This window comes from Dipodomys merriami, unplaced genomic scaffold, assembly GCF_024711535.1.
Source record: "Dipodomys merriami isolate MVZ:Mamm:240054 unplaced genomic scaffold, mDipMer1.0.p SCAF_8, whole genome shotgun sequence".
NCBI classification, from domain to species: Eukaryota; Metazoa; Chordata; class Mammalia; order Rodentia; family Heteromyidae; genus Dipodomys; species Dipodomys merriami.
Window position 1 is genome coordinate 5,358,035 of NW_027206401.1, and position 20,589 is coordinate 5,378,623.

Below are 20,589 nucleotides of genomic sequence, written 5' to 3' on the forward strand. Positions count from 1 at the left end.
TGGAGTGGGTGTCCCTCGGGAGCCCCAGGGCTCCTCTGAAGCTGAGAAAGGGGCTTCTGGAATGGAGACGCCTTCCTGCCGCACACGCCGGCCCCGGTGGCCTAACCTTTTCTAATAGCTGGGCCTCTGGTTGTGCTTCCTGTGCCACACCCATTTTGGAGAAGCGGGGGGCTTCAAATGCTTCCGAAGAGTTCCAGTGGCGAGCCATCTACGCCTCACCACGTGTCCCTAGAGGCAAACTACACGTGGAGGTTGTACTCCTATCATGCCTGACAGAGGTGGTTTCTCTGCATTTCTCAGAGGCTCTGGGTGGAGGCCGAGTTGGAGCAACCACATCCACACACCTGTGGCACTGCTCCGTCCTCAGCCCCTCTGACGGCTAGCCAGGGCAGCAGGTCCCTGCAGACGCCCCCCTGTAAAAAGGGCTCCCGGCGGCCTTCAGCGACAGGGAGATGGCACAGAGCCCAAAACTTCAGTCATCGCATACACCTTTGTAAAACCCCAGGAGATTCTCACAAAATCCTTCAAGGAACCAAGACGAGGCATCCATTAACTTGCAATATAACAGGCATTTCAATAGCGTCCACACAGGAGCCGCTCCACTATCAGCATGTCCTGGGAAGTGTCCCCACGCAAGTACGCGCGTCACGGCTTCTCCCCGCACTGACCTAGCCACAGTAATACAAAACTGACGAACAGATTGAGAGGCAACTTACCACCAATTCCCTCCTCCTCCACATAGGCTTTTGCTTTCCTTGTGTCAAGAACTTTCACCCAGTCACCTACACCAGTCCTTCCTGGCTTCTTTGTCCTATGGGAATCACCAGCTTCACTACTCTTCTGCTCTGAAGCCACTAGGTAAGTAAGGGGACACAGGCACCAGCACGGCATCCTAGTGATGAGCGGGAGGGGGGCACACGGAGGACGCGCCGGTCGCACGTCACACAGGAGATTCCACCTACTCAGAATGGCATATAATTTAAGCTTGATTCATGGAATTTTCTATGTAATATCTGTGGACCACAGGTAGCGGGAACTTTAGACAATGTGAACTATTACAGGAACGGTCTGCTTTCCCATCAACACGAAGGTAGCTCTCCACTGCTAATTCGTTGTGTGAAAGGCAGACTGGGAGGCTATGCTGCACATTATACACTGCACATTACACTGCACTGCATCATACAAAGATCCTGTATCCTATCCCTGGAGGCCACGTCGGGGGCTGTGCCGCTGAAGAGGAGATCCCTGGGGTCCGTGTGGAGAGTGGAGAGTTCGCTCCAGAGCTGAAGGCAGGCGCCCCGGTATCAAGGGGGAACCCCTACAACTGCAAAGCAGAGAAAAAACTGAGCCGCTGTTTGAAGTACGGGTCAAACAGGACACTGAATCTAAACTTTTTTGAAAGTCGAACAGAAAGAAAAGCCAAGCCACGAGCACAGCAAGTTTTTACAATCCCAACGGGGAGGAGAAAAACAAAACCAATTAATAATTTATCTTTTATTGAAACTGTCGAATACTTTATATTACAGTAAAGTTGATTGGAAAAAAAATGAAGAGAAAAAATCAATCTTAAAAAATACACTTATGTGGAAATCAAATAAACCAGCCAAATCAGGCACAAACCAAAGAACTCTGCCGGGAGTTTGCTTTTCAGTATGGGAATACCACTGCGCCTATGTACAATTCTACAACGCGACGACGGTCACTCACTGAACACTTGGAGAAGGGAGTGCACAGCCAGAGGAAGAAGCCGGGCCTGCCCTCCGTCCCCCACCCTGCATCTTACAATCTCTGTAAGTCGCACACTGTGCAAATTAAGGCTTCTTATAGGTCAAATGGTTGATAAACACTGTTTTTTTTTTTTTCTTAAAAAAATAAGCACAGTAAAGGTGGTATGATGAGAACCTGAACCAACGAGACCTACAGCCCAAACCTAGAAAGCAGTCATTTCTTCTGACACCCAATTCCACTCCCGCGCACCAAGGAATCTCATCTTTGGGTGGGCTGTTCAAATTCCCCAGCCGGAGAAAGGCAATGCGGCCGCCTGGACTGCAGGTGCCAGCAGAGAGACAACCGAAGCCGGTTCTCCCTGCCGGAGGCCGGGAGCAGACAAGCCCGCCGGGCCTGGAAACGTTAAGCAGTTTGCCAACCTGGACCGGCTCCAGTCCCACGAGCCCCGGCCCCGGCCCCGGCCCCGGCCCCGGCCCCGGCCCCGGCCCCGGCCCCCTCCCCGGCCCCGGCGCTGTGCCTCTGCCACCACAAACTGGCGGGGTTTTTTTTTCTTCGCAAACCTGAGTAATTGTCAAAGTCAATAAATAGGGGGAGAGACTTAAAATGCTAACATATAAATGGTCAAACACCCTAGAGGGTCTAAAGCAGCAAGGGTTTTTCAAACACAGCCCTCTGTTCTGAGATGCACAGGCCTGGCACTGTCACGAGTGCGCAGCAGCGAGGTTGTAGACGAGGACTCGGGCAAACCCTGGGCACGAGGCACCGCCCTTTGGCCAATTCGAGCAGGCCGCGTTCCAACGATGTAAACAATCTCGAAGGAGCGGCGCCTGCTCGCCTCCACCCCCCCACCCCCGCGCACAAAAACTCTTCCCTTTTGAAGCAGTTTTTGTTAAAGGCAAAATTCTAGAAGCATCATCGAGCTGAAGTCTTATTTGGTTGGAGGTGCTTGGCTGTCGCTCGGCTCGCGCTCTCCTGTAGGCACCCGGGTTAGATGTGTAGGAGATCCTCGTCGCTGTCGTCGTGGAAGGAGACCAGCTTGGACGAGCCCGCCGTCTTCTGCTGTCCAGGCCTGGGCTTCCCTTTCCTGGCCCTCTCGCTGTGGACCAGCCCCACCCGATCGTCCTCCCTTTCCCGCAGGGCCTTGCGTGGTGGGTTTCTCCTGGGCTGGGAGCTTTCTCTGCCCGAGTGAACTTTCACCTCTGGGATGGTCAGGACCTCGTCCTCGCTGTCCTGGTCGTCCCCGTGCAGGGACGTGAGCGCCTCGGCCTTCACAGACTTGGTGGTGATGTGCCCGTTCTCCTGCCCTTCCCTCCCCAGCCCGGGAGCCGGCAGCTGGATCTCCTCCATCAGCCACTCCGTCTCGTTCTCATCCGTCTCCTCTTCCTTGTTCACCTGCAGGGAGCAGCGGAGACAGTGAGCTCTGGAGAGGCCTGCTCCACTCCCTGGCCACCTTCCCTGCCCCACCGCCCCACGTCAGGGGCCTTCCCTGCCAGCCTGGGCCACAGCCCCCAGTCCATCCCAGGCTCTGCTCCCAGGACCCCTCCAGGCCTGCTTGTAGCGAGGGCAGGTTGCCTGGGTGGTAGGGAAAGGGGAAAGGGTGGCTATGGAACAGGGAAGGGGACTTCAGTGTGCAAGAAGAGTCACACAACGGGAAGGGCTCAAGTCACAGTGCACTTGGGCAATCTGACAGTGTGTGTCGAGAGCCGCAACATGTTTATGTCCTCTGACCCAGGCAAGACCCCTTCTGGAGGGCTTCAATGCTGAGTGCAGATAATCTCATCAGAGCTAGCCAAAGTACGATGACAAGACCACGAGGAGGTGTGAGCAAGAGGGCAGCAGCGCTGGGTGCCCGGCGGGCAGCTGGGCAGGGAGGCGCCGCCCCCGGGCTCAGTCAGTACCTTTGAGTATTTGTAGGACACGCTAGAGCTTCTTCGGCAGCAGTTCATCAGCTTATTTATCACAGTTTCCCTGTAAGGAGGGGATGGTGGTTACTCTGGGGAAGCAGTAGCAGCAGTCAAGAGCCCCATCCTGGGCAGCCACAGCCAAGGATGGGCCACTCAGGACGGCCAGTCACAAGGGCTGCGATGCCAGACATTCCTCCACCCGAGGGACACACGGCTGTTCCAGAGCTACACTCCTCCACCTGAAGGACGCGTGGCTGTTCCAGCGGCTACGAAGCCATGTTTCTGTCATGGCATGAGGGGAGAGGACGCAAATCCTCTGCCTTCTCTCAGAGTTTTGGTGTGCCCGGGACGGGAGCTCCTCCCTTCCCTTCTGCCCAAGGCTGCGGAGGAGCTACACGTGCTGCCAGAACGGGGCGTCGACATCCTCTCCTCGGCCAACCTTCTCCCCTAATCCTGTGTGTGTGTGGACACCCAGTCCGTAGCTGACCACCTTCCCAAGGCCTCACGACGCGTGTCGGGCAATCTGTGGGCAGTCACACGACAGCGGTCTTCGCCCAGTAACGGCAGCCAATAAGCCAGCTTCACATGTGACAGGCAGCAAGGGCTTACCGGCGCCCGCTTACGTGGTGAGGGAGGGGAGGGGCAGCCTCCCAGCAGTAAGTCTGCCTGTGAACAATGTAGGAAACCCCACGAATCTTAGGACGCATGAAGCCAGCGTCCTAGACACCTGCAGGCAGAGCCAGGGAGCTCACGGCGCATCCACATGAGATGCCGCGTCACACATTAGCATTCCTCTGAAAATCATACACTGCGTCCTGGTAACAGACATTTAGAAAGCAGTATGTGTGTGTGTACATGTGCATGCACGCGCACACACATGCACATATGCTAGTCCTAAGGCTTGAACTCAGGGCACGGGCACTGTCCCTGAGCGTTTGTGTCCAAGACTAATACTCTGCCACTTGAGACATCGTCTCATGGACTTTCTTACATGGGCTGAATTTGACCTGTAACCCTCAGATCTCAGCTTTCTGCGGAGCTAGGATTAAAGGTGTGAGCCACCAGCACTGGTCACGACCTTTAAAAGCTGTGGAGCCTGCTGGCACAGAGAGCACTGAGTGAAGACCTTTAAGCTATTTGCTGTTATTGGGCTCAAGCTCAAACTCCACGACGCAGCCTGGGCCCGGGACCTGGTTGGGAACTGTACCCCTGGGGCCCTCCTTACCTTCTTTCCTTCTTGTGAAGCAGCAGGGCCAGCAGGCAGCCCGTTAGGGCCGCCAGGAGCAGGCTGAGGATGGCTCCCACGGCCTGGCTCCGCTCTGAGAGCCCCTTGTACTCCGGCCTGTCCAGTCCAGCACTCTCGCTGTCAAAGCCCACCCTAGGAAGACATGGAAGAAAGGCAGCGGTCACTGCATGGGGCAGTGGCCACGGCAGTGCCCCGGACTCCTGGCCTTCCCCAGCATGGTCACATCTCACTCGCCCAGCAGACAGAAAGCAGTGCTTCGGGCACAGTACAATGTCACCGGCTGGAAGTGGACAAAGGCAGGCAGGCAGGCAGGCAGGCAGGCAGGCAGGCAGGCGAGCAGGCAGGCAGGCAGGCGGGAGGGCGGACAGGGCTCACCCTCACCTCCCCCGGTGCAGCTCTGCCTTGGGATCCACCCAGCGCTCTCTGCGGTGGGGGGTTTGCTTTCTTAGTAGGTCAATGAGGCTAGGGCTCCAGTCTAGCATGGACAAGGCAGGGCTGAGCAGACCCCAAGGAGCCTTCTACCCCAAGCCCGGCCTGCCTGGGACACCCTGAAGGGACACCCTGCCAGTGCACCCACCACCTCCAGACGTGCAGGCAAAAGCAGCACACCTGCACGGCAGGAGGTACGGGCAACATGAAAGTAGACACGGTCAAGACGAGCTTCCTTCTGCTTAGAAGCTACTGTCCATCAAAGATCCGTGCAACCTTCCTGGCCCGTGACTCCGGCCGGCACAGGATGACACACGGAGCTGTCCCCCAGGCAGGCAGCCCGGAGAAGGGTATGAAACACGACCCCACTAGCCACACACATGCAAGGAAGGAAGGGACAGAGGAGGCCTGCCGTGCATTTAGAATGTGCAGTTTCCAATACGCTGGGTTCTAGGGCAAGCTGTAATAGCTAGCTGCCGCGCAGACCCGTGCAGCAGCTGACGCCAGCCCTCGGGCATGCTGGCGTGCCCAGCCACCGTCATCACCGCTGAGTTCTAAGCACGCTTTAGTTTCCAACTCTGGTTTCTGCTTTAAACCACGGGTTACAGAAGCATGTTGTGGTTTCTAAGTGTTTCTACATTTCACGCGAGTGCTTGCTCCTGGCCCTGACAGCTGCCTCATGCATCTCGTGTATCTGGCACCCGCATGTGGAGATTCAGACACAATTCTCAGGAAGACGGATGGACACCCCAGGTGCCAGAGCCGAGACCGAGTTCTCCACAGGTTCTTTCAATCCAGCTTCTTCAAAGCTGGCTCTGCAGAGTAAGTTTCCCATCCATTCAACAGAAAATACTTTATTCTAACTGAAGTGCAGCTGTGCTCCGCTGGCCGTGCGGGGAGGAGGCGCACACAGCACTAACCCCAGTGGGCGGGAGGGAGACAAAGGGGGTGCACACAGCCCTGCCCCCCAACAGACGGGAGACACAGCGGTGCAGAGGGAGGAAGGGAAGGGAAGACACAGTACAAAAGGAACATACTCATTACCTGCCTCATGTAATTATAATCCCTCTGCACATGATCTTTACAATAACAAAGTAAACAACAGTAACCCATAATCTCCCCACGTTTAATCGGTGGTTTCCTTATGGACTTCCTGTGCCTTACAGAGGTGAACATGCAGGAAACATTACGACGGTGGTTTCCTTTTTTTCTTTCTTTTCTTTTTTCTTTTTTTGTCAGTAATGGGACCTGAACTCTGGGCCTGGGCGCTGTCCCTCAGCTCTTTAGCTCAAGGCCAGCGCTCTACCACTTGAGCCACAGCGCCACTTCCGGCTTTTTCTACTTATGTGGTGCTGAGGAATTGAACCCAGGGCCTCATGCATGCAAAGCAAGCGCTCTACCACTGAGCCACCTTTCCAGCCCCACAACGGTATTTTTTTTTGTTATTTCTTGCCATTAAACAAACTGTCCTTTCCAAATTAGTAATTAAAACCAATCCTTACAGTTTCTGTAGGCTAGAATTCTGGGCACAGATTAGTTGTCCGTCTTTCTGGTTTCTAACAAAGCTTAACCAAGATGTTGGCAGTGACTGAAATCTCTCCTTAACGCTCAACTGGGACAGGTTTGTTTCCATGTTCACTGGGAGGTTTTTGTGAGGGTTTTTTAAGGACCGCGCCAGGCCTCTCCAGCTGGACACGGTGCACACCTTGGACGCACGCCAGCACTATAGGGGGGGAGGGTGGCAGCCATAAGACCAACTACACAAACAGCAGCTTGCTGAGAACCACCGGGGCAGGGGCTGGCCAGGAGAGACCTCGTGATCCTTTTACTTTTCCTGTGTAAAGTTTGAATGTTTTACACACACAGAGTGCCCACTGCCCAGCTGGCTGGACTCACCCGAGAGGACACACGGCTGCAGTGTACCAGGAGAAGAGGTACTGGCAGTCAGCGGTCTCGTGGCTGAACTCCGGGATGCCGTCCTTCACCAGAGGGTCGCAGTGGAAGAAGATGGTGGAAGAGACAGACTTGGTCTTATCTTTCCCACACTTGGAGGAAGAGGCAAACACGACGTCCAGGTCGCCATCTGTCGGCAGGAAGAGGGACAGCACCCACACTCCCATTACCACCAACTGTTCAGACTGCACAGAGATGGGAAGATGTGCACTGCCACCTTCACAGCTTAGAAGCCACTCCCCTCACACAGGGGGAGCCTTTGTCCCAAGTTCAGGGGAAGAATTTAACATCAACCTAAGAGGCCTAGCCTCTGTCCTTGGCTACTCTGTCCCATGATTTGGCCAGCTGCCATCATTCTACCTGAAGACTGAGATCAATCGTATGAGCAACTAACCGTCATCTGCACATGGGAGCCCAACAGAAACTCGGGAGCGGAGGTGCAGGGGCACGCTGGATGGCAACACTGCATGCACAGCATCGCTCACGGCCGTGGGACCGACCCCCACACATTCAGGCTCCACGGTGGAGACCACCGGCAGCTCTGCGTTCAACCCCTCCTAGACCCAGCGCTCTGAGGGTCTTGGTGCGGGTGACGGTGATCTGGGTCCTGCCCATCATCGCCATATACACAATGGCTTCCAGTGAGTTCTGTGAGGTTACACAAACCCTGGCCCCTGCCAGCGGTAAGAGACATGAAGCGTGCGGGTGGACTGCTCCTTCCTAACTCCATGGGTGGCTCAGCAGGAAGCACAGGTGTGCTTCACGGTGTGGGTGAAACGAGCTACGTGAAATGGCCTGAGTTGCCCAAAATGAACACACACACACACACACACACACACACACACACACACACACACACACACACACACACACACACACACACACACACACACACACACACACACACACACACCAGTGTGGACATGTGCATCTTGTGGATGCTGGGGATTCTAGAATGCCCTACAGATACGCACTATGCCATGGGGCTTGAACACAGCTTCTGTGAGCAGGTATGTAAAAGGTGGCTTCTGGGGGAGGGGGGATGGGCGGGGTTAGGAGGATGGTGGGCGGGCCCTGGCATGCTAGTGCGTGGAGCGCACCCTGAACATGCGGCCGGGTCCCAGGATGACCTAGAGTCCCTGAGGAATTGGGTGGTGGAGCCATACACAGGCAGGACCACAAGCAGAAGACAGAAGAGGCATTTTGCACGACATGGGGTTCCTGGCAACAGAATGTCCCCTCGGGGCACGGCCCCGGGCCCTGGCACAAGGAACACACACGCCCAAGTGCTCATGAAGGCCCACCAGCTCAGGAGCAGGGTGCTGAGAGTGTGGACTTGTTCTAGCACTTTGCCGCCCCCACCCTGCCCAAATTTTAAACTCTTAAAGAGCACACAGTGAGTGGAGTTGTTTAAAGCAAACGCTCCTGAGCTGCCTTGCAGGATATGATCACAAGGACCAGCGGGAAGCCTTCCGTGCACATGCAGGCCCTCCATCGCTTCTCCTGTTCCTCTAATCCTTAACAGACGGCCTCTTATCCTTCTCTGCTGTCACTTGAAGCTCCAAAGTTCATCCGTATCTCGCGCAGAACTCCTGGGTGTCCCCTGTCTGAAGCCCCCCACCCCGGCAGGGCAGCTCCGCGCCGCCCTGTGAGACGCTCCCACTGAGCTGCTGAGGTCTGACACCGGCTCAGCGGGCTGCAGCGAGGTATGTGTCGGCACACTGCACACGGGTCCTAGGTTTCCTTTACAACTGATCAACTGATGGGAGGCTGCGGCGGAAGGGAGCTGGTGGGGGACAGGTTAGTGTCCTACCGGGGGGACGCTCCGCCCGCTGCGTTACCTTGCACGTAGTACTTCGTCCTGTCGGCCATGCCCACTTTCCTGCTGAAGTGCTGGTCACTGGGCTTCACTTGGCAGATGTTGGCTCCGGAGCACGCTGGGTTCGTGGAGCTGGTGATGGAGGACAGCTGGATTTCGTACAGGTAGTTGTCACCATTGGTTCTCATGTCACCAGAGGCACTGAACAGCCTGAAAAGCAGAGCAGCACAGTGATCTGGAGGTTCTGGGTGTCACTCGAACAGAGCTCCAAGGCCCTGCACTTTTCTGCGGCATCCCCGAGCTGGGGAAGTGCTTCTGCAGCTCCAGCCACGCCAGGGAACCAACCTCCATGCAGCCCAGCCATCACCATGCCCCTCGGCCTTCGGGCACAAACACACCTTTCCCAAATGCTGGAGCTGCTGTCCCCAGAACCACGCAGCCCCTTGCCTCCCACTCAGCCACACGCCCCGCCACCCGACTCCAAGGTAACTCTCAGGACAGGGCAGAAGGTCACGACCGCCACAACGCAGCCAAGCCAGGAGCCACCTGCCTGACTGGCTCTCAGAGCATCGGCTGCTCTGCAGAGCGCCTTGAGAAACGCAGGGGATGAAGAATGCTATTTTTACACGCCCAGCATTCAACACTTTTAGTTGTTAAATCTCAATAACCGAGTCATACTTTCTTTGGTTTAAGCACAATATGATGGCTACTCAGGCAAGTGTAACTAAAGCACACAGGCCTACACATCTCCCAAACCTCCCGGACAGGGAGAAATGTGGGTTATTGGAAAGTGTTTCACTTACTTAAAATAGATGTCCCCGAGGCTGAAGCTCTTGCCGTTCACAGGGTTGGTGAGGGTCCCGTTCACCATGTGCACCTCCTGAGGCCGCACGGCGCAGGCGGCCCGCGAGTCCCAGCGGAAGTAGTAGGTGCAGCTGTCGATGTCAAATCTAGGAGAACCACGGTCCGTCACCTCTCAGCCAGACATGGAGGGACAGCAGGACACACACACGTGCCCCGCCTGGAACACACCCGCTGGCTCTCAGGCCAGGCCAGGCCAGCCGGATCCCAAGGCCCCATCAGCCCCCAAGGGCCTGCAGAAGGCCTGCTGCGCTTGGGCTCTGAGCTAGGAGCGGTCTCTATTCCCCCAAGATGACCAGCACAGTCCCAGTGCCAAGGAGGTCGGAATGCAGTATAAAATATTTTGGCATTTAGAAACAGGGCAACGTTTAAAGCTGGGAAAATTTACTCCTAGAGGCTTACGATTTGTGATTTAAGACGGAGACTCATAAATTGAAAGACAATTTCTGGGATTCCCCTTTCTCAAGTCCAGCTTCCAGAAGGAATGGTTTATTACCACACACAGCTCGCATCCGCCCCCTGCTGGCCAGGCTGCCCCTGGCACACAGTGCTCCTGGAGAACATTCCAGGGGACAGGCCTGGCAGGGAAGGTGGCCTGCCTCAACACATGTCCTGAGTTCCACAGAGACAACATTCAAAGACAGTGGCCACTTAAACCCTGCACGGCCGCTGCGGACGATGCTAAGCCAGTTCAGAAAGTGTATTTTCAATGACAAGGGAGGCTGGAGTTCACTGGTCTAGTAGCTGTATTTCAGCCTGCACCCCAAAGTCCTTTGGGTAGGTGACAGGACCTCAGCGGCTTCAGTCCCCAGGCCCTAAGTCTCAAACCCAAATATCCTCTCCTTGCATGCCCAGGTGACACCACAGAGGCCGACAGTGTCTGCGCAGCGCCTCACCTCTTGAACGCAGGCCTGCCCACCGTCTTGGCACAGGTCAGCTCTATGACAGAGGATGCAGTCTTGTTCTCACCGCACGCGTAGCCTTTGGAATAGGTAACGATGACTTTGTCATCTGAAACACACGCACGGTGGAAGCGCGGTTATTTCCAGTGCTTTATAAAAGCCTCAGCGGCAGGAGTCGGGCTTCTAGGGCCAGGCCACCACCAGACACCACTGCTGTTCAGCTCTCTAAGGGATCAAAGGGCTGCTGTCAGCACCACCACAGCCTCGGCCACAGCACAACCGGCTCGGCCCAAGCCACTGAGCTGCATGACTCAGGAGCTGAGTGCCCGATCTCCTTCACCTCACCTACAAAAGTATCCAAACTGTGCGATTTGCAAGTCGTGAAGTGTAAGGGAAATGTGGGCAATGTAAGACTTCATTTAAGGTCGGCTACCATTAGGGATCCAACCTCCTAAAACTCAGGCATCCTTCTAGGTGGTCTGCTGACAGCTCCTGTCAGCCGCTGAGCCTCTGAATAACAACAGGTTAGAGGATCACATGAGGAGACACAGAGACCTCCTGCTGCTTTCGGGGCGTTCTCTGCCTTCTGAATGTGGCATGTCAAAAAAGGGAAACCCTTTTGCTTCTATGAACTAAACAGCAAGAACCCCAGGGACGGTGGTGACCGGGTGTCAACCTATCCACTGCTGGGAGACGGCCGGCAGCTCAGGCAGCTCCCAGGCTGCAGGCTCCCGGGTGAGAAGGCGGCCGGCAGGCAGGCGTGCGTGCGTGCGTGCGTGCGTGCGTGCGTGCGTGCTGGCATCGCCGCGGGTGTGCTCCGGACACAGGCCGCGGGAGCAGGGGCTGCAAGGGAAGCGAGCGCGCGGACGTCTGGTTCTCAACCCTGCCTCAAACCCAAAGCAGCTGGAGATGAAGTCTCCTTCAATTATTTCTGTGTAGTATTTTGAGAGACATTTCCTGTTTTTAAAAAAGAATTTCAGCATCCACAAAATGGGATCAAGCAATCCAAAGTCTAGTCCCAGAGACACGTGCCCCCCACCCCCACTATCCAAGGCACACCACCACCCACGCCCCACCGGCCCTCCCTGTGAGCTCCTCCACCACCCACAGAGCCGTGCGACCTGTGGCATTTCCCCCAAACACCCCATGTTGGGCTGGAGATGAGACTCGGGGTACAGCCCTTGCCGAGGCAAGCGTCCCAAACAGCAGGTTGGAAACCTGACGCAGGCTCAGCCTTGAGACACGCGGTCAGGACAGCAGCCACAGAGAGACTCCCCAGGAGGAGGGCCTGCTGGGCCCGGCCCTGCCTGCAGTAGGTAGCCCTCCCTCCATGCCCCAGCTGCAGGCCCTGGGCTCGGCTGCCTCCGCCTTTCCTCAGGACTCACTTCCCACCGACGTCTCTCAGGCCCACTCATGCTCGCTCTCTCTCACGCTGTCATCAGCAGACCTCGGGGTCTGATGGGAGAATGTAAATGCTGTTTTTCTTCTTCATGTTTTCCCAAATCATTAAAAATACCTAATTCAGGCACCAGTGCCTCATGCCTATAATCCTACTCTGGAGGCTGAGATCTGAGGATCATGGTTCAAAGACAGCCCAAGTAGAAAAATCTCCAAGACGCCATTCCAAATTAACCAGCAAAACAGCAGGAATGAAGGTGTGACTCAAGTGATAAAGTACCAGCAAGTAAACCAAGCAAATCAAGCAAGTGCAAAGCCCGGAGTTCAAATCCTGGTCCCGGACAGAAAAATATGTAGCACAATTATCTTTATCAAGGACTAGGCAACTGCCCGGCTTACCTAAACAGCTGTATAAATGGTAGATTTACATGATAGATTTAGAGTTAGAGGTAGATATAGATGCTTGACCTACAGCTAGAAACTTCAGAGGAACCGTGAACACCCAGACTGGCAGTCTCTGCTACCAGTAAGTGACGTTATTTTCATGAGTCCAGACTGAAATGCCCAGCAGGCAGTCACCGATAGGAAGTAGAAGTTGTGGGCTGCAGCCCAGGCCCACCCCGCCACAGGCAGGGCGGCCTCCTCGTCCAATCCAGACACCCGCCTGAACCACACCGTGGGACCCCAGGTCTTACCCACAACGTCCAGTTTTTGTGTGTGCACCAGTCCCAGGACCTGGACTTGGCCAGAGGCGCTCTTCTTGCAAATGCTGGCTCTCTCGGAGCAGCCCAGGGGCCCTTTGTAAACTTTCTGGCACAAATTGATGAAGTACCTGCAGACAACACGGGGGATGGTGAGGAGGGTGAGTGACATCTGTCCCGAGACACCTGCAATAGCCACGCGCTCCATCCCGTCCTTCCATGTACTGGGAACGGCCTTTCCATGGGGAAGGGCCCAAGGAGTGGTCGGCGCTGCGGACGGGCGCTGGTGGAGCTGACTCATGCGGAAGGAGGGAGGGAGAGAGGGAGGAAGGGAGGGAGGCAGGGAGATGCCTACCTCTGTGGAAGGCCTGGCACTGAGTGTGGTCAGGAAAAGGCTACAGAGCTAGGATAGGTAGCGGCTGGAGGCATAGGTAACTCAGAAGCTGTCCAGCTCCCCCCCTGCTCTGACTGAAGCCCACACAGCCGAGGAACAGGTGGCAGGCTCGCTCTGCTGCACAGGCACGGCCCCCACAGGCCAAGCCTGAGGTCTTACCAGAGAAATTCCACACAGTGGACGCAGGCCAGCAATGTGTGATCCTGCGCACTTCTAACCAAGCCTGATCCTATTCAGCCGGCCAGCTTCTCTGTCCCTAAGGGCTCTGTCTCTACTCACAGTCCCACACACACGCACCCACGATGCCAGGGCTCCCCAGAACAACCGTGACGCTTCGGACTGTGGCCCGGGAGCACCATGTCCATGGGAGCCACCGCAGGCTCGGGGCGCCTGGCACTCCAGCCTTGGCAAGGGCACCCGAAGCTTCCACCTGCCCCCCAACGCTGCAGCAAGGTACTCACGAGGCTCCTTCGTGAACGAAGTACCAGGACCCCGTGAGCGAGGAGAGCAGCCGCAAGTCATAGGTTTTGTGCTGGTGGACGAACTTGCACTCCATCTTCTTCGGGGGACAGACCACCTTCGTCCTCCACTCGAATGTCACCTCACACCCGCGGACTTCACTCAACACCTGGGGCCTCCCAACATCCTCGTTCTCATCACATTTGAATATGATGGCGGACGTCCGGTGGCTGTTGGCTGGGAGCGGCAGTGTGGAGACGGTAAGGCCCAGCTGGCGCCCGAGCGCGCCCCTCCTCGGATCCTCCCCTCGCTCGGGGCCAGTCAGCTTCACCAGCCGCTGCCCAGGCCCGCCCTGGCCACGTCTCACTCCTGTCAAGCGTCACTCCAAACACACTTGCCCGAGACCCAACCGCACGAGCACAGCTCGCAGAGGCTGGCGGCATCTGATGTGTGCTAACGCTAACCAGAAATGGAGACGGTGAAAAACCTGTCATTACCCGATGAGCTAGGAGTAACGTGCCACCAGAGAAATCGTCTGCACCTTCAAACCCCACTCTGTCCAGGCTCCCCACCGCCCCATCGCGCCCTCCATGGTCTCCAAGGACAGCCCGGTGCACTGAGCCACCCCTCCCCGCAGGCCTACCACGTGGCAGGATGGGAACGAATGTGCCCCTTGCTCTCCTGAAACCACCCTGGAGCCCAGCACAGGTAGCAATCTTGCTGGGCATGAATCTGAGCCGCTGGGATTCAGGGTTCAGGGCAAGCGGTGTTCAGGCTCAGTTCCGCCAATGAGCGGGCCTCGCCAGCCACCCGGCACGTGCTCTACCAAGGCGCGCACATCGCCACTCACGGGCCCCACTGACGGCTGGGACACTTCTTGGTGGGAAGCCAGGGAGGAAAGCCACTGCTTTGACTGACCCACACGGGGCCAGCGTCCGCCGCCCCAGGCCCCAGGGCTCCACACTCACTGGGCCTGCAGAAGCCCCACTCCAGGTCCCGGTCATAGTTTGCAGTGGTGCTGCACCAGAGCTTCGCCCGACTCTCCAGGACACACTCCTCGTAGCTCTTCTTGTTGAATATGAAGGGGAAGACGCAGGGCTCACCTTCGTCCGTTTCTGGAATGGGAGGTTAGTAGACATCTGCTGTGCCATACTAGGCTTCACCACAGGAGGGCACCTGACAGGGAGCACTAAGGAGCCATGTGACAACCAGGATGCACCTGCCAAATCTCAGCCTCCACCAACCCACGGCAATGCAGCGTGTGTCAGTGCATGGCACTCACACCAGGAAGGGAAGGAGGCAGCGGCTACGTCCACGGCCAAGGCTTTGGCACCAGAGATTGGAAGCTGCCTTCCTCCACTCTGTCCTGCTGCTAAGTCTAACTTGGTGTTGACCAGGAATTTCATTTTTGCCCTACTGTGAAGAGTTACCTGGAGGGCAAGCATCACCGTTCACATAGCTCAGAATGACAGCTTCGTCCTGGTGCCTGTAATCCAGCTGCATCGACGCCAGCCGTCCAAAGGACGCGCCCTTGCTCCCAGACAGCAGACACACTCCACCGTCCTTGCAGCCGCCTTGTTCGGGGCCAGCCGCTGCGGCGCACACCCCCACGCTGTACGTGCGGGAGTCTCGGGTCACCTGCACAAACAGCACACAGGGACTGTCAACAGAGCCGCACCGGGGGCTCCAGGACAGCAGAGAGCCACGCCTGACGGAGTTCAGTGGCTTCATCAATGCAGATCTGCACGTCAGCTCACCTGCCTTCTCCCCATGTCCTGGCCCCTGGACCAACCTCCTGCTCCCTCCTGTCCAGAGGGGCTCCAGTAAGGCTCTGGCAGGAAGGGGCTGCCAGGAGTCTTCAGGCTCAGCCCACCTCCCTGAAGCCCACGTTTCCTCACCCGGGGGAGGAGGCAGGCTCCGTGAGGCTGAGTCACCAGCCAAGCAGACGATCTACACAGAAACACGCACCTTGCTTTCTTTCCTACTTCTGGCTTTTCCAGGTTCACAGCTGCTGTACACGTGGGAGAGGGCCCTGTGCTGGGGCAGGGAAGGCCCTACCCCGGAGCTGGCACACTTCCCGTGAGCACGGTTAGTACAGGTGGCCACATACCCCGTCTCACGTACAGGCAGGCACAGGATCTGGTGGCCTACGTAGTCTGCACGTGTTAACCAATGACTGCACGGTTGAGATCCCAGGCACGCAGGCTCCAATGCCCACACCTCACTCACAGCCACCAGTCCACAGAGGACTGTGCCTTGGCTGAAACTGGGGGCTATCCCCTAACACCCTCCACTCATCAGTCTGGCCTCTTTATCTTAAAACCAGTCTGGCAAGAAAGGAATTTTCTGTGGACTTATGCTGGCTGCACTAACTACAGCTGGCCCCACAGCCACAGGTTTGTGGCCCCACGCAGGTCCCCAACCTGCCCTGCCTGTTCTCTGTGACACCATTTCACTTCCTACCTCATCCATCATCTGATTCTCTAAAAGCCCCAAGTACTGAACTTCTTGGATCCACAGGATTGGCTATGCTCAGCCATAATCCAGAAATCTCCCTGCCCCGGGAAGCCGGATGCCAGTAGAGCCCGCTCCCTCCATGCCATCAGTAGACCTTCTGAAGGTCTCTGGGAGGCTCTGTGAAGGACCGAGGCCAGGGGGTGGCCTTACCTTGAACGTGCTCTTGGAGAGGCTTGACAAGTTGAAGCTGTAGAGCAGCTGCTCATCCGTGAGGGAGCAGCCATCCACCTTGACTTCATCCGGACAGACGATCGGAGTCTCCCATTCAAACACAAAGTCACACTCACTGGTCCTTATCAGCTTAGGAGTTCCCTGTGTGGAAAAACACGGGCATCTTAAAAAAAAAACACACACACAATGTGAGCTGGAGTTGGTGATGCACACCTATAATCCCAGCACTCGGGAAGTGGAGATCAGCTTAGGTTATACAGTGCGACACTATCTAAAAACAAACAGCAAGCCGGGCCCAGTGGTTCCCACCTAGCTATATGCGAGACTGAAGTAGTTCAAGATGGCAGTGGCAGCCAGCTCAGGCAAAAAAGCTCACAAGTCAAGTTCCCTCAGTGGAGAAGCTGGGCCTGTGTGTGTACCCAGCATCTCAGCTACGGCAGGAAGTGTAGAAGAGGAGGATCACATCCCAGGAACAAGCTTGGGCAAAAGGCAAGACATTATCTCAAAATAACAAGTGCAAAAAAAAAGCTGGTGGCATGACTCAGTGGTAGAAGGCCTGTCTAGCAAGCACAGGCTCTGAGTCCAAACTCTAGTATTAATAAAAATGGAAAGGTCAACACGGAGTGTAAGTACAGCAGCGGCCTTGTCACTTTTCATGTGGTGAGGGCTGGAGTCAGGCACCCATCCATACACTGCACCCGGGGAAAAGCCCTGTGGTCGCTGCCAGGCAGACCCACAGGGACCCTGTAGCCAGGGGCGGCAGGAACCACGGCATCACGGCACTGACGGGCACCTGTGCCTGCCCTACACAGCTCAACACCTCCTCCACTACTGTAGGTCATTCTCTATGTAAAGATGGAGGCAAGAAGCCCTCAATGCACTGTGCTATACAGGTTGCCAAGAAAAAGGAGGGTCTTTACCTGTCAAGAAAGAAGTCCGAGTGACCCCCCCCCCCTCAGTAATAAGCACATCCACATGCCCACAAGCCGGGACGGCACCCTGTCACATCTAGATGCTGGGACACAATGAAGGGTGAGATATGCCCTCAGGGATAGGAGCTATGGGCACAGAGCTCACAACCTGTGTACTCTTGGATATATTTATCTCTCCTCATCCCACTAAAACAGGAGGAGGCTGGTCAGATACATGTTAGTAACGGTTGCCAAGAGCCTCTTCTTGTATGGTCAAGAAAAAGGCAATCAATGAGCGGTAGTGTACACCTAGTACACTGGGGGCTGAGGCAGGTGGGTCTCAAGTTCTAAGTCAGCCTGGGCTGACTTAGACAAGGTTTCAAAAAACAAGCCAAAAATTAATGGAAAAGTACTCTAGAGAGAAACTATGGGGAAGGAAAATCTCCATCTTTCCCCAGCTGAAATACACATTCAGTGTGAGATGCCATTTCTAAAGACAAGTAAGCACCAACCACTCAAGATGCAGCTGCCCTGAGAACTGTTTCTATGTCTCATCAGCCAATCCATCCTGTCTGCTGTGAAATGACCGGTGCCCTCGTGAAGGGCTGAACCTGAGACACACAGACCGCTTAGGCTCACAGGGATAGAGCTGTGGTCGTAACAGCATTGCTCTTCCTTGGTAAGAGGCTATCCTGACTCACAAACACTCATGAACAGGGACAGACAGGATGGAGAGCTCTAATGGCATGGCCCCGGTCAGTGGGGGTTTGCCTTCCCTCCCAGTCACTGCGCTTCCTCCTGTTTGGTGCTGGCCTGTCCTTTCTTGATGCTGTCAACACACACTCAGCAGTCATATTTCTTTTACAAACGTGCTCCAGGTCAAGAAATCAATGAAGTAAGAACATAATCCATCACCTACACCCCTGTAGATCAGACAAGCCTTGGAATTCACTGTCTTTAGGGTTCTAAGATGCAATTCCGGCTGTCTTATTCCTACAAGACACATGACGCCTGGGCCTATAATCAAGTGCACTGGTATTTCTGCAACGGGATGAGGAATATTCACATCAAGTGAGACAAAGGGACCACTAGCGACCTCAGCCCACTCCCACTGAAGGAGTGACAGGTTTTCAGAGCTTCCTGGAACTCAGAAATCCAACCCAGGACTGTGGGCTGTGCACATGGGCAAGGCCATCCATCTGAGCAGCTGCTGGTCCCAGCTGGGCCTCTGTAGAGCCACTCTGGTCACCAGCAGCAGGGCCAGACACCCCCAGTGGCTCTCATAACAGTGGGGCACAGAACACATGAGCTAAACCTGTACAAGAGAAAGGTTCTCATCATAATGGAGGCTGGGGCCACGTTTTAAATGCAGACGACAGAAGTCAATGACCTCTTTGGAAGTCAAATATCCCACTGTAGCGATGTCACCTGCAGATGTCTTTTGTTCTTTCCTGGCTTGTGAATTTGTACTGCATCGTGAATGATGGCAGGTTCCCAAATGTCTGACTTACCACTAAGAAAACAAGTAATGTCACATGAACAAAAAGGCAAGTTTGGAGCCTTATGTACATCACGGTCAGTGCTGAGGGACACTTCTGTCAGCAAATGCTCCATGTTTTTACATCAGGGCAAGCCTGGACAGTGACCCCTCATCCCTCACTTAATGGAATTCGATGAAGCCCATCAGCACCGAGGCCCTGCAAACAAGTGGATCCTTCCACCCCGCAATGTACTTGGTGCCCTGCCCAGCTCCCTGACTGCAGGCCAGTGTCTCGGTTTGAAGGCCCTCACTCACCATGCTGATGCCTCTCTTGCAGTGGAACGCGATGAGTGAGGTGTAGTTGAAATGCTTGTCAGCTAAGCAAGGAGTACTGCTTTCAAAGTTCAGGTAGATCTCATTCGCTACAGGGTTGAGTATCGGAGGGCCTGTCACCCGGCCAATGTCCTATGCAAAAGGACAAAGCAAGCAGCAGCTGAGGAAATTAACTATGGCCAAGGTTAGAGAACTAACAGCAATTCGTATCACTAGGTCATACCTCCCTGTGTGCCTCAGACTCTCCAGAAGAGTGGCGGCATCATTGTGAGTCCCAAGGGAATTTCCATTGATGTTCAACTTAAAGACTTAAGCCACAGGAATTCCTCTCTACATTCACCTTAAGGACTTTATACAGCCCAGGCTCCAACAGTGGGCGGCGGGAGCTGAGCAATGTCCTAGCCCACCGTCCCCAAGGCTGACCAGTCATTTCAGGTCCTATCTTCCACCATGGTGCCCAGTGTCAGCCCGGCTCGGTGGGACCTGGTGGGTATGTCCTTAAAGAAGCCCATCTTGTTCTCTGATTTGTCTGCTTAGCATAGCCTCTGACATATAGAAGCTGTTCTCAGTAAGTGGGGTTCACTGAATGAACAAATAAAGGATGGCTCAGGGGCATGGCTCAAGTGGTAGATCACCTGCCTATAACAAGTGCAAGGCCCCAAGTTCAAACCTAGCACTGCCAAGAAATAAAAATAAGGCAAAAATTGGAAGATGAGTAGCCAGGAAAGGTACAATATGATCAATACATGTGAGTCACTACGTATACTTATGTGTATGAGTAAACACATGTATATGAATATGTGTAACAAGTATGTGTACTTGTGTAAATGTATGCACATATGTACATGACTGTATGTATTGTGCGCATGAAGGCATGTGTGTATGAGTACATTATGTGTGAATGTGACGTGTGAATGTGTGTAAGTGTATCCAAGCATGTGTCCATACATACGAGAGCAAGTGTATGTGTGTATGGATGTGTGATTTGATTCTTGGCTGCAGAGATCTTTATTGATCACTATGGGCATGTTCAGACCCCAGAACACATGCTCCAATGGAAGGACTTGGTGTAACACGTTTACAGTGACTCAGTGTGGTGGGGCAGAAGAGTTCGGCTGACTGGATCTCTCAAGACTGACTCAAGTAAAGCTCTCTCACTTCTCTGGCAGGAAGCTATCAAACCTGGTCCCTCCTATGCTCGGGTAACTTCTCGCCTGCTCCCAGAACCCTCTGCGCCAATCCACACAGTGTCCGTCTTTAAAAGGACACTTGGAGATGTCCCATACCAGCTGTAACCTGCTGAAGCACGGAGACAACGGGACACAGGGCCACAGCCCGCAACTCCTGGGATCACTGCCAAGTACTGAAGCACCTCAAGCATTG

At 55.1% G+C, this 20,589-nt stretch overlaps 1 protein-coding gene across 1 annotated transcript in view; it reads right to left on the minus strand.

Annotated features, from left to right (window-relative positions):
- Positions 1-1,479: 1,479 nt before the first annotated feature.
- Positions 1,480-20,589, minus strand: part of Igf2r (insulin like growth factor 2 receptor) — an 86,128-nt gene continuing 67,018 nt past the window's right edge. Inside the window, exons 36-48 of the mRNA XM_070010807.1 lie at positions 19,189-19,338; positions 16,462-16,623; positions 15,225-15,432; positions 14,763-14,909; positions 13,797-14,031; positions 12,936-13,072; positions 10,837-10,951; positions 9,883-10,029; positions 9,102-9,289; positions 7,204-7,390; positions 4,858-5,010; positions 3,627-3,696; positions 1,480-3,120 (exon numbers count right to left, since the gene is read on the minus strand). Of these exons, the coding sequence (XP_069866908.1) occupies positions 2,716-3,120; positions 3,627-3,696; positions 4,858-5,010; positions 7,204-7,390; positions 9,102-9,289; positions 9,883-10,029; positions 10,837-10,951; positions 12,936-13,072; positions 13,797-14,031; positions 14,763-14,909; positions 15,225-15,432; positions 16,462-16,623; positions 19,189-19,338 (2,304 nt within the window). The 3' untranslated portion in view covers positions 1,480-2,715. The remainder of the gene's footprint in view (positions 3,121-3,626; positions 3,697-4,857; positions 5,011-7,203; positions 7,391-9,101; positions 9,290-9,882; positions 10,030-10,836; positions 10,952-12,935; positions 13,073-13,796; positions 14,032-14,762; positions 14,910-15,224; positions 15,433-16,461; positions 16,624-19,188; positions 19,339-20,589) is intronic.